The 27,795-nt window shown below is 41.9% G+C and overlaps 1 protein-coding gene across 15 annotated transcripts; it reads left to right on the top strand.

The window, feature by feature from the left end:
• The first annotated feature begins 18 nt into the window (after positions 1-18).
• PLAC8L1 (PLAC8 like 1) lies at positions 19-27,794 on the top strand. Of its 15 annotated transcripts, none has more exons than XR_010413055.1 (8): positions 12,395-14,669; positions 15,417-16,943; positions 17,763-17,827; positions 17,985-18,075; positions 24,531-26,215; positions 26,316-26,452; positions 26,723-26,876; positions 27,533-27,664. XR_010413055.1 is itself a non-coding variant. In XM_064596118.1 (6 exons), exons 2-6 carry the CDS (start codon positions 8,344-8,346, stop codon positions 27,671-27,673), a joined length of 594 nt encoding a protein of 197 aa, XP_064452188.1. In that variant the 5' UTR covers positions 19-4,535; positions 8,266-8,343; the 3' UTR covers positions 27,674-27,788. The 15 variants fall into 15 exon arrangements, 9 of the variants coding, with proteins under 9 accessions (XP_064452188.1, XP_064452187.1, XP_064452186.1 ...); XR_010413054.1 differs by lacking the exon at positions 27,533-27,664 and having other exon boundaries at positions 24,531-25,108; positions 26,046-26,215; positions 26,723-26,858; XM_064596118.1 differs by lacking the exons at positions 15,417-16,943; positions 17,763-17,827; positions 17,985-18,075; positions 24,531-26,215; positions 26,723-26,876 and adding exons at positions 19-4,535; positions 8,266-8,371; positions 12,235-12,385 and having other exon boundaries at positions 14,533-14,669; positions 27,533-27,788.
• The last annotated feature ends 1 nt before the right edge of the window (position 27,795 follows it).

Genomic DNA, 27,795 nt, shown 5'->3' with positions numbered 1-27,795 from the left:
TGTCAGTATGTTTCTTTTTGACGTGTAGTTTATACTACTTATGAAGGCTAAGGATCATCTAACAACTTTTTATATTATACCATTATGGAGTTAGTTATATTTCTTTTTTAAAAAGAAAAACTGAATTAGCTAGTTTTACTTTTTAAAGGGCAGAACTCTTATGATGATTTAAAAAAACACAGAATATTTTGACTTAACAAGTATTTTGTATAAGAAACAAATAGGTTTTACATTTATAAGAATTCTTCTAGCTTTCATATATTTGATCAACCACCAATAGTACTTTTTTAGGGCTAACATCAATAATTTATAAGCAGTTTATAATGATTTACACTAAATTTAGGCATTTTAAGAGAGGATTTCCTCCCCCCCCAGAAATCTGCCATTTGTTAGATTTGTCTCAAGTCCAGTTGTGTTTAAAGATCATGTCTGCTGTATTGCAGATTTATTGTTTTACTCCTGTGGAATGTCTTTTGATGTTATCTGTGCCATTCTGCTTCATATGAGGAAGAATATTAGGTATTGACTGACACTAGAGAAAAATATTTTCATTTCTTTAAGGGTTCAATATGGGCAAAGACTGGGTGGCTCAGTCGGTTAAGTGTCTGACTCTTGATTTTGGCTCAGGTCATGATCTCAGGGTAGTGAGATCAAGACTGCATTGCCACCTGTGCTCACTGGGGAGTCTGTTTGAGATTCTTTCCCTCTATCCCTCCCCCACTCACATGCACGCATGCACTCTCTCTTAAGCAAATTAATCTTAAAAAAAAAAAAAAGACAGTATGGGCAAAGACCAATTCTGATGACTGTAAGGAACCTGAGTTCTAATTTTCAGGTTAAGTCAAAAGATTATACTGAGCTGCTGCTGCTTTTTTTTTTTAAGATTTTATTTATTCATTTGACAGAGAGATAGCGACAGTAGGAACACAAGCAGGGGAAGTGGGAGAGGGAGAAGCAGGCTTCCCGCTGAGCCGGGAGCCCGAAGCGGGGCTCGATCCCAGGACCCTGGAATCATGACCTGAGGCGAAGGCAGACGCCTAACGACTGAGCCACCCAGGTGTCCCGATACTGAGCTTCTTTATTTTGCAACAGTTTGACATTACTGGACCACACTGAATGCTTTATCATAGATTGATTGAAGTAAGTCATTTCATATTAGAACTGAAAGATCCCTTAGAGGTCAAGTGCAAGTCATCCTTTATCTGGTAAGGGCTGGCAGCATAGCATAGCAGGTAAAGTTACATGCTCTGAAGTCAGACTAGCTAGGTTAGATTTCCACTTCTTCCATTTGCTACTTGGGTGATTTTGGCCAGTTACTCAGCCTCAGTTTCTTCATCTGTAAAATAGAAGTAATAATGTGTCTAGCTACTTTCTAGACTTAGCATGAGATGTTTAGGTGAAACATTCTAGGGAAACCATATATATAACATAGTACCTGGCACGTGGTAAGCCTTCAGTAGATGTTACTGATTAATAATATTAATGGTAATAATAATAATAATAATAATAATAAATCCAGGATGTATTGGCTTAAGATTATTATAGGCTATAATCATGTCCTTTGTGTTGGTTTCTATGGGGCCACTGTTTTGTTGCTTGCCCTCTAGATTCTTTTGCTGCTCCCTCAATCTGTATAGCCTTAGTTATTCCCTAAATCAAGTAATCTTTCCTGGTGCCTAAATACAAACTCACTTATGTTTAACTTAGGTAAATTAAACTATATGTGTGTGGCAAAAAACAAAAACAAAAAGCAAACAAGAAGGATGGAAAATAATTTTAGTATTGTGGATTATTACCTATTAGATGAGCTGATGAACTTAGATTTAATGTGAGTTGGGATTCATAGATCCTTTGTTCTTGCAGGCTCAATTCCTTGGTGTCTCTCTTAGAATGAGCATCTTGCTGGGCTAAATATACTTCTTGTGTTTAAAGATATGTAAGTTTTGGGGCACCTGGGTGGCTCAGTTGGTTAAATGCCTGCCTTCGGCTCAGGTCATGATCCTGGAGTCCCTGGATCGAGTCCCACATTGGGCTCCCTGCTCGGCAGGGAGTCTGCTTCTCCCTCTCACCCTCCCCCCTCTCATGTGCTCTCTCTCATTCTCTCTCTCTCAAATAAATAAATAAAATCTTTAATTCTTTTTTTTTTTAAAGATTTTATTTATTTGACAGAGAGAGAGATAGCGAGAGCAGGAACACAAGCAGGGGGAGTGGGAGAGGGAGAAGCAGGCTTCCCACGGAGCAGGGAGCCCGATGTGGGGCTCAATCCCAGGACCCTGGGACCATGACCTGAGCCGAAGGCAGACGCTTAATGACTGAGCCACCCAGGCGCCCCTAAATAAAATCTTTAAAAAAAAAAAAAGATACGTAAGTTTTATACAAGAAAGCCTGTAAGCATAAGCCCATTGCTTCATCTGGTGCTCAACTGAAGAAACAACAGTTAATTGAATTGCTTTAGGAAAAATAAGCTGCATTGGGCTTACCATATTGATAGGAGATTGGTATCTTCCTAAAGGATTTTAATTCTTAAGTTGTGAGATATGCACACACATAAAAAGTGAGTAACAAGAAATATATAATATACACTCAAAATATGAAAAATATAAACAATTAAATTAAGAAAAATATTACAGCAACAAAACAATTTATCAACAGAGCAAAACCTATGTAATCACCATTCAAAGAACAGTACAACACCAGCACCTCAGAAGCCTACTTGTGCCTCCTCCCATAAAGACATGCTTGTGTCCCAGTCAGTATAAATCAGTTTTTATATATGTTTTTTTTTAACTGGCATCTTTAAAAAATTTTTTTTGATTTAAATTCAATTTAACATACACTGTCAGATCTTTTTTTCTTCTTCAGCTGTTTTTATACATGTTCTATGTGAATCTGAAAAGAATGTTTATTCTGCAATCATAATGTTCTGTATATGTCCTTTAGGTCATGGTTGTAGATTGAATTGTTCAAAGTTGTATCCTACTGTTTTGTTTTCTTGCTTTGTTTTTGAGAGGTGTGCTAAAATCTCCCAAGATCATGGATTTATTCTTCTTATAGTTCAGACAGCTTTTTGTTGTATATATTTTGATGCTGTTTTATTAGGTGCATATACATTTAAATTCTCTTATCTTCCTGGTAAATTGAACTTTTTCTAGTTGGGAAGTGAATTGAACTTTTTCTAGTTGGGAAGTGTTCCTCTGTTTTTAGAAATTTTTTTTGCCTAAAGGCGATGATTTAATATAATAACATCAGTTTTCTTTTGGTTAGTGTTCATGTGGAATCTTTCTCTATCCATTTACTTTTAACCTTCTGTAGCTTTAACATTTTATTTTGACAAATTTTAAACCTACAGCAAAGTTAAAAGAATTGGCCAATAAGCATCCATATACCTATCACCTAGATTGACCAATTGCTAACATTTTGCCACCTTTGCTTTCTCTCTCTCTACACATTTTTTTTTAAATAAACTTTTTATTTTGGAATACTTTTATATAGAAGTTGCATCTATTGTACAGAGAGTTCTTGTATACCCTTCACAGTTTCCCCTCATGTTAACAGACATTTTATATAGCCTTGGTTCAGTTATCAGAACTAAACAGTTAACGTTGGTATTTTACTATTAACTCAATTATAGGCTTTATTTGGATTTCATCAGTTTTTGCACTGATGTCATTTTACTATTTTACTATTACAGGATCCAATCCAGGATACCATTTTGCATTTAGAATATACTTTTTTTTTTTTTAAGATTTTTATTTATTTATTTGACAGAGAGAGACACAGCAAGAGAGGGAACACAAACAGGGGGAGTGGGAGAGGGAGAAGCAGGCTTCCTGCTGAGCAGGGAGCCCGATGTGGGGCTCGATCCCAGGGCCCTGGGATCATGACCTGAGCCGAAGGCAGATGCTTAACGACTGAGCCACCCAGGCGCCCCTGCATTTAGAATATACTTTAAAAAAATTCTGAACCATTTCACAGTAAGTTGCACAGATCATGACACTTTACCTTTTAATATGTTGGCATGTAATTCCTAAGATCTAGGACATTTTCCTGTATAATCACTAGACGTGTGTGTATGTGTATGTGTGTGTGTATAAACATATTTTGCTCAAGAAATTTAACATGATGCAGTAATAATAGGTAGTAAACTTTCCTAATAAAAATGAAGTAATAAAAATTTCCCAATAACTCATCAATAATATTTAACTCTTAGGATCTAATCAAAGATCAAGCATTACATTTTGTGGTCATGTCTCTTGACTTCCTTCAAACTAAGACAATTTCTCAGCTTTCTTTTCTTTTTTGATATTTCATGACAGTAACATTTTTGAAGACTCCATGACAATTGTTATTAGTTTGCCTCACAATCTGGATTTGTCTATTTTCTCATTATTAGATCCAGATTTAAAATTCTTGACAAGCTTGGCTACATGGGTGATGTTTCCCATTGTATCACATCAGGATTGACATATTGATATATTGTAGGTGTGTTCACATCACTGGTTAAAGTCGTATCTTCAGATTTCCCCATTGGAAAGGTACTTTTTCCCTTTTATAATTAATAAGGTGATGATTTTGAGACTTAACGTGAATATCCTATTTACCCACAAACTTTGAGGAAATGGCAGCATTCGTTCGTCATCTTTCTGCCATTTATTATTACATTGATAGTTATAATAAGGAGAGTTCTTAATTTTGTCATTTCTTTTACATGTATTAGATACAGTTCTTCTGTAAAGAAGAGGTTTCCCTTTTGCCCTCAATTTTTTTCTTTCACCGTTTTCAAAACACTGTGGACTGATGTATTTTTTTTTTCGTACATGCTATAATCTCAATAAATTTACTCATTTGGACTATTAGTGACTTCAGAATTACCAATCCAGTACTATTATTAGCAACAAATCTACTAAGTAGAGTTCAGGTTTTTTTGAATAAATAAAATACACAGTTCAAAAGTCAAAACTTGATCCATTTAGAGAACTTTTACTTTCTTGTACCATATTCCCTCCCGTGCTGTATAGCTAACCATTTTCATTAGTTTCTTCATTGTCTTTCCTGTGTTTCTTTTTCCAAAAATGAGCAAATGTTTATATGTACTTTTTAAAAATTGAAGTATAGTTGACATACAATGTTACACTAGTTTTAGGGGTACAATATGGTGATTCAGCAAGTCTGTAAGTTTTGCTATTCTCACAAGTGTAGCTACCGTCTGTCACCATACAACGCTATTACAGTCCCACTGACTATGTTCCCTGTGCTGTACCTTTTGTCCCAGTGACTTACTTGTTCCATAACCGGAAGCCTGTATCTCCCACTCCCCTTCACCCATTTGTCCATCCCTCCGCCCTCTGCCCTCTGGCAACCATCAGTTTGTCCTCTCTCTATATGTACTTTAATTTCTCTTTTCTCATACAAGAAAGCAGCATGTTATATATAATTATTTTACACATTCCTTTTTTAAGTTAGTGCATAGACATCTTTCCTTCTCCTCCTCCTTTTCCGCCCTCCCCCCTCCTGTCTCTTCTTTTCTCCCTGCTTTGTGTCATACTGTTGTGAAAGTGTATCACAATTTGTTCACCTAGTCTCCTATGGATGGGCATTTAGATTGTTTCTGAGCTTTTTCTATTTTATAGACTTTGTATAGAATTACATAGTGAGTAACTTTGTGAATATGTGGTTTTATATTTGTGGCAGTGTATCTTTTTTTTTTTTTAAGATTTTATTTTTGAGTAATCTCTACACCCAATGTGGGGTTTGAACTCACAACCCCGAGATCAAGAGTCGCTTGCTCCCCCGATTGAGCCAGCCAGGCATCCCTGTGGAGGTGTATATCTTAAGAGTAAATTTCTAGCAGTAGGCTTGTAGGTCTGAGAGTAAATGAGTACGTAATTTTGTTAGCCTATAATCTGGGCAAAAAGGCATTTTGGGCAGAAGGTAGAGCAGGTATAAAGGCTCTGAGGCAGGGTGTGTAGCTGGTGTGCTGAAGGAATTGCATAGAGGCCACCTGAAGAAACAGGTGAGAAGCGGCCTGCTGAAGATCCTGTGCACTCGTGGCAGAGCTAAACTAGGGCCCTAGCCTCCATACTTCCCATTCATTGCAACACACTTAAAAAAAAATTTTTTTTTAAGTAGGCTCCATGCCCAGTGTGGAGCCCACCGTAGGGTTTGAACCCGCCACCCAGAGATCAAGACCCGAGCCGAGATCAAGAGGCAGACACCTAACGGACTGAACCACCCAGGCGCCCCTGCAAGCCACTTACTAAACAAGAATGCATACAGGCCAAACAGGAATGTGTTGTCAGGGCTCTGAGAGGAGGGAGAAGATACGGAGCAGGGTGAGGACTTCACAGGTGAGGCAGAGCATAAAGGATGGTTAGGACTGGGGTAGCAGTTGAAGCAGAGCAGTGCACCTACCCGACTCTTAGAACTCGGTGTGGGTAAGGGCTTGGAAGCGAAAACAAGTATGTGCTTGTTGGGGAGATAATGCCAGGAATGGAATGTTTGTCTGGGAGGAATGAGAGGATAACTGGAAGCAGGTTAAGTAAATCAGGCCTTATAAAGATTCTCAGATTCCAGGATGAAATTTGAAGTTGATTTGTCTGCAGAGTCACTGCAGGTTTTGGTGTGGAGATGAGATAGTATGGTTTTGTGTCTTCTCTAGTTTGTGGTCATTGTGTCCATCTCTTTTTATCTTGAGAAAGTCATTCATTTAGTTGTTCTAATGACTATTTAGTAGAGATCAATGTGCCTGGCTCTGGTAGGGTCTCAGTGTTAGCTGATACTTGGTTACACTCTTTCCTCTCCTTGCCGTCTTTGGACCTAACTTCATCTCTGTATTAGAAAATACTCAGATCCCACCCAAAACTTGCAGGATCAACTAAGATTTCTCATTGCCCACTGTTAGGCTTACAGCTTGATTGGTTATAAGGTGGGAACCCCTTCTCTCACTTCCAGAAAGCAAAACAACAGGAGAGGAATGATCCTTGCCCCTAAGGGTTAGGAATGTGACGGGGGAGTACTTCCTGCATTTTCATTCTGGAGGACTAAGTGGTAATTTGTTCTTCTATCCCCCGTTGTCCTTATCCTGCAGTTCAGTCTAGAACTGTGCTGTGCAGTAGTGTAGCCACTAACCACGTGTGTGTAGAGCACTTGAGAGGTGGCGAGTCTGAATTGAGGTGTACTGTTTGAAAGTGTAGAACATGCTTTCACTTTCAAAGACTTAGTATGACAAAGAGAATATAGAATGTCTCAGTAATGATAGTCTTGCTGAAATAATGCTTTGAATGAATTGTGTTAAAATACATTAAAATTAATTTCATCTTTTCTTTACTTTTTAAAAACATGAAATTTAAAGTTGCATCTGTGGCTTACATTATATTTCTGTTGGACAGTGGTCTAGAGACTTGATGAAATTTAGACATTTCGTATTGCATTGCACCAAGAGGTACATAATATGAGTTTGTCCCATTCTTAATGATAACTAAATTTGGTATTTTCCAAAACTGTATTTTAAATATATACTTTGATCACTTTCAGAACTTTCCGTTATAAAGGTGTTTGTGTGTGTGTATATATATGTGTGTGCGCATGTGTATATATGTGTATATATATATATATATATATATATATATATATATTAAGGTATGTATTTTTGAAATTACTTCCAGAGTTTTTGTTGTAACGATACTTAAAAAAAAACACTCAGAACTTTCCATTTTAAAGATAGATTTTGAGTATTTCTGGAACTCTCCAGAGTTGAGATACATTTTTTTCTTTTGCAATGAGAAATCTGTGGAGTGATATTTTGGCACCTTGGGAACATCCTGTTTCCATTCTTTTTTACCTAATGGTTTTAGTGCCCCTTCAAGATCCTTTTCTGAATAAGTTATGTTGGATGCTATTCAACATGGTGATTTTTAAATGCTGTTATTTCTTTTTTATATACAGTTGTCATTCTTCTGTAAAGAAGAACATTCTTTTTCTTCTTTCTCTTTTTCATTTTATTTTTAGGTAGAAGAGCTATGTGGCCTACAGCTTAGTTGGTTCATACAATAGATGTTTGATTAGAAAAGTGAAGTACAAATGAAATTTTAAAAGATGGAATCAGCGTACATGGACAATGGTTGTCCACTCCTTAAAGGAATCTTATTGTAAATCTTTTTTTGCAAAGCTAGTAATCACCTGTTAATTTCTGTTATCCTTACAAACTGGAATTTTCATATATAGCACATTTGTTCAACAAATTACTGAATGCTTATTCTGTTGCAGACTCTGTGTTAAGCACTTAGATTGGAGTGGTAAGCAGAAGAAAAATGGCTGTCCTTCATATAAGACGCATCCTTCTAGATGAGGAGACAGACTTGCCCAGAACCCAGTGAGTGAAGGCAATTAGGAAGCTGTATCTGAAGAATCTTGATTTGGGAGGTGTTATACAGACTTTTCCTCACAAACCTGCTCAAATAAATGCTTTGAAATTCAGAACCTTCAACAGTCATTCTCCGTGGGTCCGATGTGAAGAATATATAGTATATTTGGCAGTTACCTGCTGTTGTCTTTCTGATGGAACCCTGAATTAAGATTGTAGACCTCTTCCCTCAATTGCAATTTTTTCTCAAGTTTTTTTCCTCTCTGGACATTTTCCCAGCATTGCTGAGGTCCACACCTGTGTAAGGCATGTCCTAGAGACATACTTCAGGGACTCCTAATACCCTGAACACGGACATGTCCAGTTAGATGTGTACGTGTCTTTATTTTTATGTTTTTAAAGATTTTATTTATTTGACAGAGAGAGACACAGCGAGAGAGGGAACACAAGCAGGGGGAGTGGGAGAGAGAGAAGCAGGCTCCTCGCTGAGCACGGAGCCCGATGCGGGGCTCGATCCCAGGACCCTGGGATCATGACCGGAGCCGAAGGCAGGCGCTTAACAACTGAGCCACCCAGGTGCCCCTGTGTGTACGTGTCTTTAAAGAAATAAGATGTCTGTTAGTAAAGTGCTGTGACCTCAGGTTCCAGAATATCAACGCAACATTCTTTAGAAGAGATGCTTCACTTTGGATGAATCTAAGTTCAGAATCTAGTCAGCCTGTTGTCAAAGGGAGAAGGAGAGTCCCAGCGACAGGAAAGCACCTCACTATGAATTGGTTTGGAAATTACTTCTCTAAATTTCCTGAGGATGTTTCCTTTCTCAACGTACACTCACCTCTGTTGCTTTCACTCATCTCCTCTGAAGATGAACAACATTTTATTTCTAGTATGAGGTAGAGTTGGTGATTTTTTTTTTTTCTATTAACTTTTTCTTTTTGGGTAGCATATCAAATCTCTCTCTCTGTCTCTGTCTCTCTGTCTAAAAATCAGTCTCCTCTTATGAGGAGCCAAGAGAAGAAAACTGGGCTTGGGAAGAAAGTAGTTGCTATCATTTTCTATGGGTACTTGGAAAGGGGCAACTGATCAGTTCCTTCGGGCCCTGCTTGGATAGCGAAAAGAAGGGCTGGCTTGGGTGAAAGGGTGTCTCTTTATTCTTAACTTTCAATGTTGAACCCTGACCAAGTGAAACTTGACTTCTGGTGGCTGCCAGTAATTTCTAGTCCTTTGAAATCAAAACTCCAGGGCTTTGGCTTCAGTTAAGTTTGAAGTAATCAAGGAAGCCTGGGTAGAAAGCAGAATGAACCCTTTTTAGTTCCAAGTTTCATCAGGGAAGAGGGTGATAGGAACCTCCTCCCTCAGGCTGAAGCACCAGGCAAGTGCGGACATGGGGTGGGGAATGCGCTTAGCAGCAGTGGCGAGAAGAGAACAGAGTGAGGTCAGAAAGGGGGGAGGGTATGCATCTCTTGCATCTCCCAGCATGGGGCCTCTTGCCTCGTGCTTCGAGTCAGCCTTCTCCCACCGGTTGAAGCCTCCCTCCGCTGCTTGTCTCTTAGGGTGACTAAACTTCTTGGTTCACCTGGGGATGTCCTGAGTTTAGCCCTGAAAGTTCTCCCTCCTGGGAAAACCGTTAGTCCTGGGAAAACTGGATGATGGGTCACCGGGATCGAAGTTTTAGGTATTTGGGCAGCACGTGTGACACCTGAGAAACTGCCCCACAGCTCCTGCCTCCATTCTCTGTTTCTCAGGAAAGGGTACAGAAGGCCCTAGGCCAAGTGCAGGATCATGAAGTTAAAATAACAGTAGCCGCCACCCACTGCAAGCCTACTGTGTGCCCAGAGCGTGATCTTGTTTAATCCTCAAGGCCACTGCAGAGGGAGGATGTTTCCTATCCAGTTTTATGGGGGAGAGACCAGAGCTGAGGGCGGTGACGACTTGTGTTCCCAAGGTCAGACAAGTAGAAGGCAGCCGGGCCACATGTGAATTTTGGTGTGCCTGGGCCTAAAATCTGTCCTCTTTCCACTCAATGAAGAACTTGCTGAATTTGATGGCAAATGGACAGCTGCTCTGGTGTAGCAAAGCTCTGCGACCGTCCGCCTCATCCACGGTTTCCAGACTCTTTCCTATTCTGTATGGTAGTAGAAGATTCCCCGGAGTATCCACTGAGCTAACAGCTGTGCAGGGAGCTACAGCAGGTGCTTTAGTCTGATACTCGAAGCAGCCCCTGATAAATTATTCAGGTTTTAAAGGAATTGCAAAGTGCCTGGCACATAGAAGGTGCTCAGTCAAGGGTAGCTGTGCTTGTTTTTTGTTTTTTTTTTTTAAGAAAAATTTTTAAAGATTTTATTTAATTGACAGAGACAGAGAGGGAACAGAAGCAGGGGGAGTGGGAGAGGGAGAAGCAGGCTTCCTGACAAGCAGCGAGCCCGATGCGGGGCTCCATCCCAGGACCCTGGGACCATGACCCGAGCTGAAGGCAGACGCTTAGCGACTGAGCCACCCAGGTGCCCCTGTACTTGGTATTTTCAGTATGACACACAAACTATAATCCTGAGCTGAATTTTTTAGCCAATGCATGTCAATTGAAACATTTTAATAAAAAGTCACCAAAGATTCAGGGTATCAAGATAATCAGTAGAATACTTGCTGAGTTCAAAGTTAGGCAAACACAAAAAACTTTTTTTCCCCCACCAAGGAGAAGCTATTCTCTTTGCTGTTTGATTTGGAATAGAGGACAGCCTTCCTTGCCATCATAAAAGGCTGAGCTAGAAGCAGAAAATTCTATTCTAGGGCTGCAAGCTGTAAATGGTTCATTTCAGGGGAAAATCTAATCCAGGGGCTTAGCCCTAAGAAATTCTTCTGCTCAAATCAGAGATAATTGGAAGCTCTTAGTGTAAGGACGGAAACCCCAGATTGTGAGCATCACATTGAGCGGTAAATGCCCTAGTCTGTGTGGAGGGATGCAGGAAGCTTTGAGGCTCCTCTCTGCTTTTATTTCCTCTCTCCACACCTGAGAAGTGTACCTTTGCTGGAGAGGGAAACACAGTTAAGATCATATAACTGATGACTAGATTTGAGGAGGACTCAAAGATAACGGAAGAGATAATGGACATTCAGTTTGGTCCAGTTCACCAAATAAGCACATGCCTGCCAGGTATCGGGTAGTGTGCTGGCTTTTGGGGCTAAGGGGGGGAGCAGCTTGTGCCCGCCGACCCCAAGGAGCTCACACGGGAGCAGAGGAAATAAGACAGGCATAAGATGGTTTCTTCAGCACCAGTTTGAAATCTTCAGAGCTGTCTTAGTCCACGCTGAGCTTCCATAACACAATACCATAGACCGGCTGGCCTCGTGAACCGGAATTTATTCACTCACTTTTCTGTAGGCTAGAAGTGAGTGCAAGGTCACGGTGCCCGCGTGATCGGGTTCTGGGGAGGGCGCTCCACCTGGTTTGTAGCCTTCTCGATGGGTGCTTACGTGGCCTTTTTACATGGCAATTTTATCAGCCCAGGCTCCCACTGCTATTCCTCACTTAACTGTAATCACCTAAAAGCGCTGTCTCCAAATACAGTCACACGGGGGGCTGGGGCTTCAACATATGACTTTGGGGGAACACAGTTCAGTTCATACCATGGGCCCAAACCCACATTGTAACAAACCTATTAAAGTGTATCCATACCACACATTATATCCATACTTTCCCTACTATACAATTAAGTGAAAGGATTTTTATAATTTTGCCTTTGAAATTATTTGGCTCTCCGCGGTTAGTTCATTTTACGATTGGCTCTTGTTTCTCAGCAATCATTCATACTTGGGATTTTTTTTGCAAATGAGATTTCTAAATTGTTTTTATTTTTAATTTATTTTTTTGGAAGATTTTATTTATTTATTTGACAGAGAGAGACACAGCGAGAGAAGGAACACATCAGGGGGAGTGGGAGCGGGAGAAGCAGGCTCCCCGCGGAGCAGGGACCCCGGGATCGTGACCCGAGCCAAAGGCAGATGCTTAACAACTCAGCCTCCCAGGTGCCCCTCTAAATTGTTTTTAAATGTAATAAAATATTTGTGAATCTGTGAATTTGACAGTTAATGAGATTGGCATAATGCTAGATTTCTGTGTTTAGTTGAGCATTAACTAATTTTGCCGTCTGTTTTGCAGTTTTTATATTTTGGAACCAGTACTTTACTCCAGGTCTCAAATACTGTTGCAGGCTCTTGAAAAGCTCATTAGCCTCTAAGCATTGTCTCTAAATGCCTAAGGGATGAAGGGGTTGGGCTTGTTTATAGCTCCACTTTGTACTTCTGGACACGTAGCTCCTGACCTTAACCTCTCTCGCAGCTCACGTCTCCTTGGCCATGAAGACCGGCTATGTTCCAGCCGTCCTCTTCCCCACCAGCCTCCCTCCTACTCTGTGTTCTTTGCCATCTCTCTCACGTTCACACCCCCACTCCCCCTGTGGGAGACTCAGAGGCTGTTGTGGCTATCAGTGGCCCTCATATCCACCTGTGTCAGGCTTCAGGCTGGCTGGTGTCAGGATGACTGCATAGGTATTGCGGGCAACCTTGTTAAGAATCTCGATTTCTGTACCTCTAGTCTGGAGACCAGCATTGTTGGCCTGGGTGAGGCTTCGGCATTTGTTTTGTTAACAAGCTAATGTGTTTATTAAAAGCACATCAGGTTTGTAAGGCGTGGACGTGGGCAGTGTTGGTAGAATGAGATGTGGATCTTAACAAGAACAATGCACCCCCATTGGATTTATCGCCCTGATTTAGAGGTTCTCAAAGGGCAGAAGTGCTGTTTCTAAGATGCCCCCAGGGTGTTGCCTTAAGGGTGCTCGGGAATGTCCCTCTCTGGCCTCCAGGCCATGTGTCACAGGTGCTGAGCCCTGGTGAGTAGTCCTGTAACAGCAGCTGTTACAGGAAGAAATTCTGCTGTCTCTTGTTTATTTTGTCTCATGTGTGAGGCAGGCTCTTTCTTTAATTCTTCACAACACACCAGAGACAGGTACAAACTGTTAATGAGGCTTGCCAAAAGGGAAGCACAAAGTAGAAAAATTACTACCAGGTACAGGCTCACACTCATTCTAGTGCGGTCCCTCGACCATCCTCTTGATCTGCCCCTTCCAGAGGCTAGGTATAGCTTACCCTTCACTGTGGGACTCGCCCCAAGTATCCCCATGGTAGGAGCTCAGGCAAAACCGGCTTTCGGCCCCCAGAAAGAGAAGGGAATTTTTCCACCTCACTTTTGAAGACTATCCCCTGGGCCCATATTTTCTACTTCAGAATGATAATGTGGAATATCTATTCCCTTCAGAGAAAATTAACCCAAAGTTGTATTTTGTGCCCCCCAACCCCAGACAGTCGTATAGTACTTTGACATCAGGATATCTTCTGGGGCGCCTAGGTGGCTCAGTGGGTTAAGCATCCCACTCTTGCTTTCAGCTCAGGTCATGATCTCAGGGTTGTGAGATCCAGCCCTGTGTCAGGCTCCTCACTCAGTGGGGAGTCTGCTTGAGATTCTCTCTCTCCCTTTGCCCTTCCCCCACCAAAATAAATAAATAATCTTTAAACAAACAAAAAAAGACATCTTCTGAAGTCTTGGTTGTTCACTTAAATGATACGGCGTGTTCAACTTCCACAGCCTAGTCCCGATTTCTATGCCCAAGTGTCTTCAGCGAAGGCTCAAAACCCTGGGGGTGCAGCCTCACTCAGGACAACTTGTTAAACACATTCTAGACACAGCAAACTAATTATATGTCCTTCATTCAACACAATAATCCTATGAGGTCATCTTTTTAAATCTTACATTCGAACAAACAGAAATAGAGACGTTAAGCAACAGCCAAGGTCAAGCTGCCAGGAAGTGACAAGCCGGCATTTGAACTGAGGCCTCTTGGTTCCAAATTTGTGGATTTAGCTATTACGAAACACTGAGAAACACTAAGGAAGTAGGCTGGACCTTAAAGGTGAATGACAGGGTCTGGAATATTCATGCCATTAATAGAGGGCAAAGTCAGGGAGAAGCGGGAAGGGGGGCAGCTGGTGAGGAGCTTGGGCTATAAATTAGGAGCCACTTGACATCACTGGGTCCCTTTCTCCTCTTTATCACTCTGTCTTGGCTTAATGGTTAATCGCCTTTGTTTTCAAGTTAATCACTGTTTTTGACTCTCTAGGAGCCATGGGCCAGCTCAGGCCGTGGTGAAGCAGCCTCTCCGGGGAACCCCTGGCAGGACCACCATCACAGCGATTGTCCAGACTGGGGGAGACTGGAGCACCGGCCTCTTCAGTGTCTGCAGAGACAGGAGAATCTGTACGTGTTCCCTCTTTATTCAAGTCCTCCTTGACAGTTTTCTTTCCCAAAGCATCCCTGGGTGCAGGAGCTACGTCAGGCACAAGGACAGAAATGTAATGGCTTTAGAATAACTGGACTAATCTCCTAATGACTCACGTGCACTCCTTGGCAGGAAAAATCTTGCTTTTCAGGGATGGGAATGCTTTTACAGAATAAGCGGTGACTTCATAGATGTTTTAAATGACAAAATCCACCGTTGGCAAAGGTGCATGAAATGGGCTCCCCCATCTGCTGCTGGTGGGAGGATACATTGGTATAACCTTCCTGCCGGATGGTTTAGCAATACGTATAAAAAGAACCTCAAGTGTTATATAGCTTTTGGCCCAGTAATTACATTTTTAGGCATTTAGTCTAAGGAAATAAATCACGTGCAAAGATTTAGCAACGTTAACTTCTGTAGCATTGGTTATAACGGCAACAATCTGGAATGACCTAAAATGTTTGATGGGGGTACGCATATAATGAGTTATTATACAGCCATGAAAAGTCACATTGTAGAATAACATTGAATGGGATGAAAGATGTTGTGGTACGTTTTTAAGTTAAAGAAGCAGACTGTAAAACTAAGCATGTTAGACACCATTTTTTGGTGGGGGGATATTTTTAAAATACCTGGACGGATACAAATACAAATGTTTATGACATGCCTCCAGATGGCAGGCTAATGAGTAATTTTTATTTTCTTTTTTGCTTATCTCTTTCTAGTATTTCTAGGAGGAATACGTAGTACTCTTATAAGAACAAGAATAATCACAAAAAGCCCCCTATGTTGACTGGAATATTTTCCGATGCTCTTTCAGCTCTAGAGAGGTACCAATAACACTCTTCTAGCTACATGATTTTCCCCTGGGAATGAAGTTCAAAGCATATCGATTCTATTTTTATCTTAGGACATTCTGACTTGTCTCTGGTACCACATCAGCATCCCCTTCCGGGTCCTGCCTTTGCAGATGCTAGGGAGCATCTCAGCCACAGAGTCTTTCTGGGGGATGCTGGGTGGCTGGGGGGAGGTCTCTGTTGGATAAGTGTTAATCACTAGCATTCAAAATCCAGCAGACCCTGGATCTACTATTTTTGAAGAATATGGCTTTCTCTGCCCTTTGCTGATTTTTTGAAAGATCTGGATTCATTCCTAAAGCCTCACAGGATTGATCAGAGACCCACCTGAGCTGTTACATGGTCCAAGTCCCTATTCAGCAGAGTCTTACAGAGGCTAAAGCTCTCCCGCCATGTTTTGGTGCTCTGGTCCTCTACGCTTGAGCCCTTCACCGTTTGCCTGGGCCCCACAGAGAAGAGACTGCCTCTATCCCTGTCCCTCTGCCCATCTGACGCTGAGCTCAGCAGGTTTCTTCCTGCCTCTGCTACCCGTGTGGACTTCTGATCAGATAATGATGGCAGCCATTCTCTGATTGTCTCAGCTTTCTTCCTCGTTCTCTTCCAGATACTCTGACTTCAGTTGTCCCCTGTTCTGAGGTACAGAGAAGGCAGAATAGCCATGTGGAGATGTGGAGACCTAGCGTGGAAATGGGAAGTGGACCATTTTCCTTTCCTAGCTTGTAGTTGGGGGCTAGGGGGTCATCAGTGCATTTTCAAGTAAGGCAAAGCCTAGAATATAGTGTGGTGGGGAGGAGAACATGTTTGTGTCAGATGAGACCTTGCCTTGAATCTTAGCTCTGCCTCTTACTGGCTATTTGATCTTGAACAAATTCTCTGGGTCTTCATGTTGCCCTCTCTAAAGTGAGTATAATAAAAGTGCTCACCTCAGGGGTTGCTGTTAACATTAAAACATAATGCCTAGAACCCATTCTTAACACTGGGTTGGAATTTAACTGGATCAGGTTTTTTTTTTTTTTTTGGTTGCATGCTCTACTGGGTTGAATAGTCCTTTCAAAATTCATGTCCACCTCTAATTTCTGAATGTGACCTGATTTGGAAATAGGGTTTCTGCAGTGTAGTCAAGTTAAAAAAGAGGTTCTACTACATTAGGGTAGATCCTAATCCAATGGCTGGTGTTTCTCATAAGAAACAGGAAATTTGAACACAAACACTCAGAAGAGAAAGCCATGGGAAGACAGAGGCAGAGATTAGAATAATGCATCCATAAGCCAAAGAATGCCAAGGATTGCCAGCATCCACCAAAAGCTTGGAGAGAGACATGGAATAGACTTTTCTTCAGAACTTCTGGAAGGAACGAACCCTTAAGTTCATACTCCTAGCCTCCAGAATTCTCCAGTGAGAAAATAATTTTTTTTAAGTTTTTATTTAAATTTCAGTTAGCTAACATACAGTGGAATATTAGTTTCAGGCATACAATTTAGTGATTTAACACATCCATACAACACCTGGTGCTCATCACGACAAGTGTCCTCCTTAATCCCCATCACCTGTTTCACCCATCCCTTCACCCGCCTCCCCTCTGATAAGTGTCAGTTTGTGAGAGAATCATTTCTATTGCTTAAAGGTGCCCAGTTTGTGGTATTTGTTATGGCAGCTCTAGGAAACTAATACACAAACAAACATTGGATTTCATTTGAAGGCTTTAGGGTAACTCACAGAACCAAAAAATCAACTAAAAACTAAGCTCAGAAGGAACAAGCTGCATTATCAGGAGCTAGCTGACACTCTGATCAACTCCAAACGTTTTTATTTGTTTTTCCTTCAGAGAATTGATGGAGCAGCTGGAGTTCATTTTGCCAGGCTTAGGTCATTCCGGAGAACAGTCCTATCAGTATTGCCCTCAGTAGTGAAGGGATGATTTTCCCAAATTACTACTGGGGTGCTGTCATCCAGGGATGCCCAACAAGTGCACAACAATGCACTTAGTGAATCTGAGATATTAATATTATTGTGACTATACATTGTTATTATCCTCTAGCGTGTTGAGAGCAAAGAGTAGAGTCAGGAGGGATAGACTGGCTGCTGCAGTGTGATTTCTACTCCATCCCAAGAGCACCTAAAAAGTTGGCTAAAGAAACAACCATCCTCACCACCCCCCTGCCTTAAACGCTGCTTCACTACTTGGTTTTGTCCCTCACCCCCATTAATGTGCAGACCAACCGCACTCCGTCTTCTGAGGATTCCTGCTGGTCCGTTTGAGAGCCCATTCTGGGGACAAGGTGAGAAGGGAGGATGTGAGGAGAAATAGAACATTCTTGACATTTTGGCATGATCCGTGGAGAAGGGGCCATGGATATACAGTACAAGGTGATCTGGAATGTTCTGGGTCCCAGTTGTTATTCCCCGGATGGACCTCCATTTTATGACTGCTCACAGTGTCTCGAAGCCGTCTCACAAGAAAACTTCAAGGTGATATCGTCTTAAACGCTCATTCTCTGCGCTGTCATTCCCAGGACGCAGGTGGAATGTGAGTGCTATGGATCCTGGGCTTCTTTCCTTGTTTAAAAGGGCTACTTTATCCACAAAATTTCAATTCAAGCCAGCCAATGTGTAAATAGTTGTGACAAACTTAGGAACAAAAAAGAGCTGCTTTCCATGACTTTGTCCATGCCAGATTCCCATCCTGGGACAGCTTTCCATTACATGTTGAGAATTATTGCTACAATTTGTCATCCATTAAGCAAAGGATATGTTAGGAACAGCAGTGATTTCCATTTCTTTTTGACATTTTGCTTCCTGTTATTGCAATTACATTTTTTATTTTTATTTTTTATTTATTTTAAAGATTTTATTTGAGAGAGAGCGAGAGAGAGTGCGCGCGAGAGAGCACAAGCAGGGGGAGGGGCAGAGGGAGAAGCAGACTCCCTGCTGAGCAGGGAGCCCCATGCGGGACTCGGTCCTGGGACTCTGGGATCATGACCTGAGCTCAAGGCAGACGCTTAGCCGACTGAGCCACGCAGGTGTCCATAATTACATTTTTAAAACTGCCTCTCTCTTCCCACATGGGCGCTTTTATCTGCATTCACAGTGCACTGGGGTGTTTCTGAGTCCTTTGGAGATGGGGTTGCTGAAAGCTCAGCTGTGAAGATAAAGCCATGGGGAAATGAGTGGCTGCTAAATGTTGTGGGTGAGAGGCGAGGTATCCCGGCTTTGGGAATGTTTGTGATGGTGCACCAGAGAAGGTTTATGTGGAAGGTTTAATCCACATTGGTTTGTAATTCAATATTTAGAGTTCCTACCCCTGTGTAGACAGGTGATGGGTGTTACAGACGTAATAGTGAATAAGACAGAGAAGGTTTCATAGAGGAGATAGACAATAAGCAAAATAATGGCAGTTGTGATAAGTGCCGTGAAAGAAAGAAATAGGGTATTATGGAAAGAAACTAGGAGAGTGGGGTCAGGGATGGCCTCTTCGAGGAACCAACTTAAAGCCGATACTGAAAGATGGGAGGAAACCAGCCACTCAGATCACCTCCCTATGGAGGGCACCGTAAGCACTGCGGGGGGTGAAGAGCTTTGTGTGACTAGTAATCACCAGATACCCAGGATGCATAGAATGAAGTGGGCCAGGATTTTCTTTGGTTTTCTGGAAGAAGAAAAAAGCATTGAAAAGGCCTCAGATTGGGATCTGTGTCCCTGAACTGTATCTTGGGTAAAGTGTACCTCTCTCAAAGCACACACCACTGCTGTCTTGCTCACCCCTGCTGTGCCCAGCAGAGTGCCTGGTCCATAGGAGGCACTGAAAAATGTTTGCTGAACAACCCATGAATGAATGAATTTTAACCTGTATTCTCACTGGATTCTTTCTTTCTTGCCCTTCATTGAAAGAATCATAAATTCTCTGAGTCGGAAGGGGTACTGGGGTCAGGTGATTTGGCCTCTCACCTGCTTGTCTAAGCCTCCCCTGCACTATGCCTGGCAAGAATAGCTTTGGCTTTCTGAGCATTTCTAGGAAGGAGGACTTTTCTCCTTGGGAGTCAGCTCAGTGCTTAAAAAAAAAGGGGGGGGGGCGCCTGGGTGGCTCAGTTGGTTAAGTGTCTGCCTTCTGCTCAGGTCATGATCCTGGGGTCTTGGATTGAGCCCCATGTCAGGCTCCCTGTTCAACAGGGAGTCTGCTTTTCCCTCTCCCTCTGCTGCTCCCCCTGCTTGTGCGCACACTGTCAAATAAATAAAATCTTAAAAAAAAAAGAGATTTTGAATAGTTTAGCATGCACCTGATGCAAAATTCAAAAGCACCTACCCCTTTGACAGATTTGTCATCTGTTCACCCAGTTCCCTGCAGAGGCAACTACTCTTACCTGAGCCGAAATACTGTCTGTAAGCTTGTAAAGATATAAAATAACTTTAAGTGAAGGTAGATTATTCTTTTTATTATAAAACTGTCGTGTAATCATCATAAAAAAGAAAACTACAGAGACAAAAGAAAACCAGTATCCTGTAATCCCAGCTGTTGGAGATAATCATTGTTAATATTTTGGTACCTCTCCTTCCAGATTTTTTGCTGTACGTGTATTTATATAATTTCCAGAAATAATAGAATTGTAAAAACACCCAATATTTTAAATTGCTGCATAGATTCTGTTGTATGAAGGTACCATAATTTATTTATCCAGAAATCCATTGGTGTACCTTAATGTGGTTTCCAGACCTTTTGATGTTCAAGCCAACACTCTGTGAATGTCTTTGTACAGATGGCATTTTGCATGTGTGTGAGTTTACCTGTTGGGCAATTGCTGAGGAATAAACCTGCTGGTCAAATAGTATGTACCATTTTAAATCTTGATAGATCCTGCCAACTGGATCTCCATTTGGAAGTTGTACTAACCTACACTCCCACCCACAATGTATGACTGTGCCCATTTCTTTCTTGAGCATCTCTTACTGTTCAGTGGTTCTGCCTTTTTGTAATAATTGATCTGAACTATGCGTCGCTGCACTTTCCACCTACCTTTCCTACTTCTGCTCTCTGGGGCTCCACACTCTGGTTCTGTGTAGGCTTTTTCTTTTTCTCTCGACTCGCCTGTGAGTGAGAAGGATGAATAATAAATCACATTCCATGCATGAGGGTGGAGCCCATCTCAGGGGACAGGCCCGGAACATTTAGGCAGTGGATGCTTATATAACCACCAGGCCTTTGGATGTAATGTAAGAGGAAGAGGCTGAATTTCTAGCTCAAATCCCTTTTGAGCCCAAGTCCCTTAAAACAAACAAGTAAATAAAATATAATATATATTTGCATATATGTATATACACAAATAACACATGAGTATGTTCACCTTGTAAAAAAATGAAACATTACAGAAAAGGAAATCATGTCTCCTCTTTTAATCAGTTTGAAGGGTTTCCTTCCAGATCTTTTTCTCTGTGTTTATATATGTAGCCTTTAGTAATATGTACTATTGTTTTGTAACTCTTTAAACAAAGCATAAATAGTATTATGCTGTATCATTATGCAATTTGATTATTTTTTTTAAAAGATTATTTATTTATTCATTTGAAAGAGAGACAACGAGAGAGGGAACACAAGCAGGGGGAGTGGGAGAGGGAGCTCGACGTGGGGCTAGATCCCAGGACCCCGGGATTATGACCTGAGCCGAAGGCAGATGCTTAACGACTGAGCCACCCAGGTGTCCCTCAATTTGATTATTTTTTTAGGATTTTTAAAAAAGATTTATTTATTTGAGGGTGCCTGGGTGGCTCAGTTGGTTAAGCAACTGCCTTCGGCTCAGGTCATGATCCTGGAGTCCCGGGATCGAGTCCCGCATCGGGCTCCCTGCTTGGCGGGGAGTCTGCTTCTCCCTCTGATCCTCCTCCCTCTCATGCTCTCTGTCTCTCATTCTCTCTGTCTCAAATAAATAAATAAAATCTTTAAAAAAAAAGATTTATTTATTTGAGAGAGAGAGCAGGAGTGGGAGGGGCAGAGGGACAGGGAAAGAGAATCTCCAGTGGACCCCTTGCTGAGCATGGAGCTTGATGTGGGGCTCGATCTCATGACCCTGAGATCACAACCTGAGCAGAAACGAAGAGTTGGCCTCCCAACTGACGGTGCCACCCAGGCGCCCCTTAAGATTTTATTTATTTATTTATTTATTTGAGAAAGAGAGACCACGAGTGGGAGAGGGGCAGAGGAAGAGAATCTCCAGCAGACTCCATGCTGCTGAGCGTGGAGCCTGATGGAGGGCTCAATCTCATGACCCTGAGTTCATGATCTGAGCCAAAATCAAGAGTCAGATCCTTAACCAACAGAGCCAGTGAGGCGCCCCTGAAATTTGATTTTTTTTAACTCAAAATATGTCTTAGAGATTTAACTCTGTTGGTACTTAATCTTTCACTGCATTCTTAATTGTTCCATAGTATGATTTACACCATTGTGGCTTATTTACACTTTCATCTATTAGTGCACATTGAAGTTTTAAATTTCAAGCTACAAATAATGCTGCAGTGGATATCCCTGTACAGTCTCTTACTCTAGGGTAGACGCTCACAAAGTGGAATTACTAGATCCTAGTATACTTAACATTTTTTTTTTTTAAGATTTTATTTTATTTTGCGAGACAGAGAATGAGAGAGAGAGCACATGAGAGGGGGGAGGGTCAGAGGGAGAAGCAGACTCCCTGCCGAGCAGGGAGCCCGATGCGGGACTCGATCCCGGGACTCCAGGATCATGACCTGAGCCGAAGGCAGTCGCTTAACCGACTGAGCCACCCAGGTGCCCCTGTTCTTATCTATTCTTTTTTTTTTTTTTTGATTTTTATTTATTTGAGAGAGAGAGGATGAGAGAGAGAGAGAGCATGAGAGGGGGGAGGGTCAGAGGGAGAAGCAGACTCCCCGCCGAACAGGGAGCCCGATGTGGGACTGGATCCTGCGACTCCAGGATCATGACCTGAGCCGAAGGCAGTCGCTTAACTGACTGAGCCACCCAGGTGCCCCCCTAGTGTATTTAAAATTTTACTAGATTCACCCAAGTTGCCTTCAGAAGGGCTATGTACCTATTTCTCTATGGTTTTCCCACAATGTAAATACTGAAAAATTGGCATGCTTTCATGCCAATATGCATTTCCCTGATGACTAGCTTTTCATGGTTGTCATTGGCCATTTGTGTTTCCTATTTGGTAAATTATCTGCTCATGTCCTATTCCCATTTTCTTCTTTTGTTTAATGCTTTATATATTGATTTGTAGGAATTTACAACTATGTTGCAGTATTTTCTCCTAGAGACTCTTTAAGACAGTATCCCATGGTCCCACTCTTGCCCATTCCTCTTGAGGTGTGAGCCAAGAGTTTTTAATGCCACCCAATCCACTGTGTAGGGCTGTAACATCTGACAAAAAGGAACTTTCCTAAAGTTGCATAATGTAAGAGCATCCCACGGGAATAGATACAAATTAGCGGTAGTGAGGATACTGTTCGGAGCACAGAAATCCACAACCATTGTGACACGCTAAATACGTAAAACATGAGAACATATGGTGGTGTGTGTAGTAGCTAAGACTTTTGGGCTAGACTACCCGAGTTCGAATCTGGCTTCTGCTCCTTCCTAATAAACGTATCCCTCTGCCTGTCAGTTTGCTCGTCCATTAAAATGGACACAGTAAGAGTATCTGTATTTTAAGATTGTTGTGAGAATTAAGTGAGTTAATGAATGCAATGTATTTTTAGCAGGGCTTGGCACATGGTGAAGTCCAATGTTAGCTATTACATAATAAGAATTTGGCTTTCATAGCGTTTTTTTTTTTTTTTTTTTTTTCTTAATCCCATCTGACTACTGTCCCAAGGTAACTGAATGTGCATTTGGTGTGTTGCCTTCAGCATCTAGTAACTGCATCCTAATGAACACTTAGATAACATGGTTATCTGATGGAAAGGATTAAAAATAAAAATAACAGCATGTATTTTTTTAAAAGACATACCAGTCATAAAGATAAGATACAGGAGTTCCAATGCACAAAACAACGTCTTTACAATATACTTACTGAGGGTGGTGGGCATTTCTCCTTGCCAGTGATAGCGGTGCAGCTCAGGCGATTGTGTAAACACAATTTATTATTCACTTAGCTTGCCAGCTTTATAATTATGCAATTTTTGATTAATTTTTTATTTGTAGGCATTTGCACTATTTCATAATCCATGCATAAAATGAGATTTGATTGATTTTTTTTGTATGTGCCATGATTTCCAAGTCTCCTAATTCAAGGTTGCCTGCAATATGACCGCTGTGAACTTGCAGGAAGTTGACTGGGCCATCTGTCCTCTGCGCTGTTCATCCCAGTGGTCGGTGTGGGGTGGGGCCTTCTGATCCAGCTGGGAGTAATGTTTTTTTTTTTTTTTTAATGTGGGGCAAAACATCTCAGACTCACTCAAGGCCGAATTCAGAATTTGCTTTGGGGCAAGGGACGCCTATAGTACGTGATTTAGCGGATTATCTCATGACTCCTAAATGGATGAAATAGATGTTCTGTTTCCCAAAGACAGGCTGCTCCTTACCCTCCTCCCCGCGGAGTCCTCATGCCCCGTGGGCACATGTGCCACCTCAGCCCCTCACAGCCAGGGTGAAGTCCACAATCCTGGAACAGCATTCCTCGCATTTGGCTATTTTGTCACTGAATTTGGGAGTGGGACTTTGTACTCGCACCTTTTGGGGAGGGAGGGCAGGACAGGTAGCAGAGACAGGCCCTTGACAGGAAGTTCTAGTGCCAGTGACAGGGTACGTGAGCCTCTTTGTTGGGTGCTCTGAAGGCTGTGGTCATTACCATTTCATACTCACTGAAATGGCTAAAATCAAAAGGACCAACAGTTGCAAATGTTGGTGAGGCCACGGAACAACTAGAATTCTCGTCCATTGCTGGTGGGATCGTTAAGTGGTGCAAATATTTATGTCTTGTCAAGTTCAACATAAATCCACATCCAGGAATCCACCTACAGGGAATGAAAATGTATGTCCGCATGAAGACCTGTACGGGAACGTTCATAGTACATATTCACAATAGCAGAGAATGGAATAGCTCGTGAGAGTACGGAGAAACGGTTTGTGTGTTATGGAACCTGGACTGGATCGCCCGACGGAAGAACCAAGCGGCACCCGGAGATCTTGGAGGATAGGAGTTTTACTTAACGCCGGCAGGCTCAGAGGACAGTGAGCTCCAAAGGTCTGAGCCCCGAGCACAAAGGGGGTAATTTATACGCTTCTACTTCCGCATACTTGGCACTTTTGGCGCGTGCGCGAAGCGGGGCAGGGAGAGGAACCCGGATTGGTGAGCGGGGAGAAGAACCCGGAAGAGCCCCGGGGCAGGGGCTGGGACTCTCTTGGTGGCTCAGTTGGCCATCTTAGGACACAGATTTCCCTTATCATGTGCAGTATTCATACGTTGGACTACTACTCAGCAACGATGAAGAACGCACTACACACATAACAGCAAAGACGAACCTCAGGAAACATGTTGAATAAAAGAAGGTGGATGTAAAAGTAAACATGGTTCCCTTAATATGAAGTCCAAGAAGAGGTAAAACTTATCAATGGGAAGAGAAATCAGAGCAGTGGTTGCCTCTGGAGTGGGGATGGGAGGATTGGGATCGTCTGGGAAGGGGCACAAGGGAACTCTGAGGGCAATATTCTACTTGTTCGGTTACTTGGGTGAGAACGTGATTGTCACAAGTCACCCAACAAAATATTTACAGTCTGTTCATTTTCTTATATATAGATTATGTCTGAAAATATTTATTGCATACATGCGTTGAAGGTATTGGTTAGCTTTTTGGCATTTATTTATTTAATTTTTTTGCTGTTTTATAGTCCTAATTATTTGTGTTCTTCAAGGTCATCCTCATTTGCGATGTTAGATGACATAACATCTTAACTGTGTATGAGGAATTCTTAACCCGCAGTCTGTTGATAGCTTTCAGTGGATCCTTGGACCCCACAAAATTGAATGCACAATTTTGCACATCTATGTATTTTTCTTTTCCCTTGAGGAGTGACTTCATAGCTACCACCATACTCTCAAAAGGGTCTGTGACCCAAAACGTATTTAAAACAGAACCTCTGCGTTAGATGGTTCATGCAGAATGTGTAAGAAACAGTATCAGGATTTAAAGATCAATGAATGAATCAATGACAAACTGTTTCCAGTTGATGTTCAAGGAACCAAGCCTCTAATAGTTACAGATTAAAACTGGCAGATGTCAGTGGCTCCATGAAACTAGCAAAAATTAGAATAACCTTCTGGCCTGAGAAATAGAATACAGTCCTGATGAGAATAACAGGCAGAATCAGTGCACCATAAAAGAGCTTTCAATCACATTTACAGAGAAAGACGCCTGCTATTCACAAGTATCATATACTGGGTCTATTTTAAATATTGAAAATAGATAGATGAACATAATAGAAGCAACAGCTACGATTCAACTGTAAAAAATTATTTAATGCTTTTCTCTTGACAGGAAAAAACAAGTACCATCGTGAATGCTGACAGAATTGTATCAGGTTCAGCTTTGCCAGTGTTTAACAAAAGAAGACAATTTTGATGTGGCTCGGTTATGGCAATTTTCATCCACTGAGTTTTGACAATTGGTTATTCATTCTCAGTCCCTGATTGCAGGGAGACAGTGCGGTATTAAATGGAGGGCATCGGGTTGTAAATGCTCTTTGAGACGTGAAGTTGCTCTGAGCACATCTGAGAACCGTGGCTTTCTTTTATGTGTTATTGACAGGTTTCTGTGGTCTGTTTTGTCCAATGTGCCTTGAGTGTGACATCGCCAGGCATCATGGAGAGTGCCTTTGTTGGCCACTGTTACCCGGGTCCACCTTTGCACTGAGAATTGGCACCAGAGAGAGACATAAAATACAGGTAAGTGTGTTTGAATGTGTATGTGAACTTGGATCTATATAAGAACCTAAATGTCTTTCAAACCCGTGGTTTAAAAAAAAAAAAAAAGTCTGGGTGAGAATGCTTAAAAACACCAGACTTTGTGGAAGACTGGGAAAGGAAAGGGAAGAAATTTCTGATTTCATTCATATGAACCAAAATGCCACATGATGAAAGGTATTTCCAAGGGGTACCTATTATAATGCTGATGTGGGGTCAATGGGCTGCTTCTGTTTCTCTCACTGCATCAAGACAAGATGACAGGTATATTGCACCAAATTTGGAGGATGTACTCGGGATGGTCTAAGTGAAAATGAAGACTATGGGGCATCCGCAGAGTTCACTTTGGGGGCTCCCTGGGGATGCTTCGAAGAGCCCGTCACTTTCCGGTGCAGCTGAGCCTGAGGTACAATGAGAGACTGAGCAGAGACAAGTCCTACATATCAGGATGTGGACAGTTAAAAATAAAAAAGACATCTTATATATTCATGTGGAATGATCCCTAAAATATATTTCAAGTGAATAAAAAGTACAAGACACAGAAGTACGCAACTATTGACGTAGAAGGACTATAGATGTACTTGTGTGGACATAGAATTTATCTGCAAGTGTATATACAAACCTGCCAACAACAGTTGCCCCCAGATAACTTAAGTGGGTGGCTAGGACAGCTGTGGAAGAGGGATGTACTTTTTACTTCCTGTGCCTTCTTCCTGTGAGAATGTTGGACCATAGGCGTTTAGTACCCATGCCAAAGAAATGAAGTAATTATAAGTATTAAGCCTTAATAGAAAAAAAAAAAAGATGTTGACAGAGAAACCAGTGGTTTTAAGTGTGAAGTCTGTATCAAGAGCCCTAAGTAAGGCCAGGTCTCTGAACTGCAAGGATTGATAAGCAGTTGAGCTGCTTGGCACTTGGGGGTCCTGCTGGAGCGGTGTCCCCGGGCGTTCCTTTAGGGCATCGACTTGGTGGACCTCAGAAGCAGTGGGTGGAATAGGCCCCTGGGCGATGGCACTGAGCCTGTGTGATTGAGCCAGGACAGAGATGTGGGTCTTCCCCTAGGGCACCCTGTGTGAGGACTGGCTCGCCGTGCACTGCTGTTGGCCCTTTTCCATCTGTCAGGTGGCCCGGGAGCTCAAGATGAGGGCCTCCCAACTCTACGAAATCTATGCAGCTCCTTCAACCAAGGACAACCTTATTTGACAGAGCGAGAAAACGCCTCCTCCTTACTCCCCTCACCCTCCTCTCAAACCTGTCTTAGAAGAGAGATTGTTCTTAAGCTTTCATGGAAATAATAAGAAAATAAATGATTTCTCCCCTACTGT

This window comes from Mirounga angustirostris, unplaced genomic scaffold, assembly GCF_029215605.1.
Source record: "Mirounga angustirostris isolate CCGP_5_RB_7025 unplaced genomic scaffold, mMirAng1.0.hap1 SCAF_7, whole genome shotgun sequence".
Classification (NCBI taxonomy): Eukaryota; Metazoa; Chordata; class Mammalia; order Carnivora; family Phocidae; genus Mirounga; species Mirounga angustirostris.
Note: the sequence above shows the minus strand (reverse complement) of the source record. Positions and strands in the feature narration are given on the sequence as shown.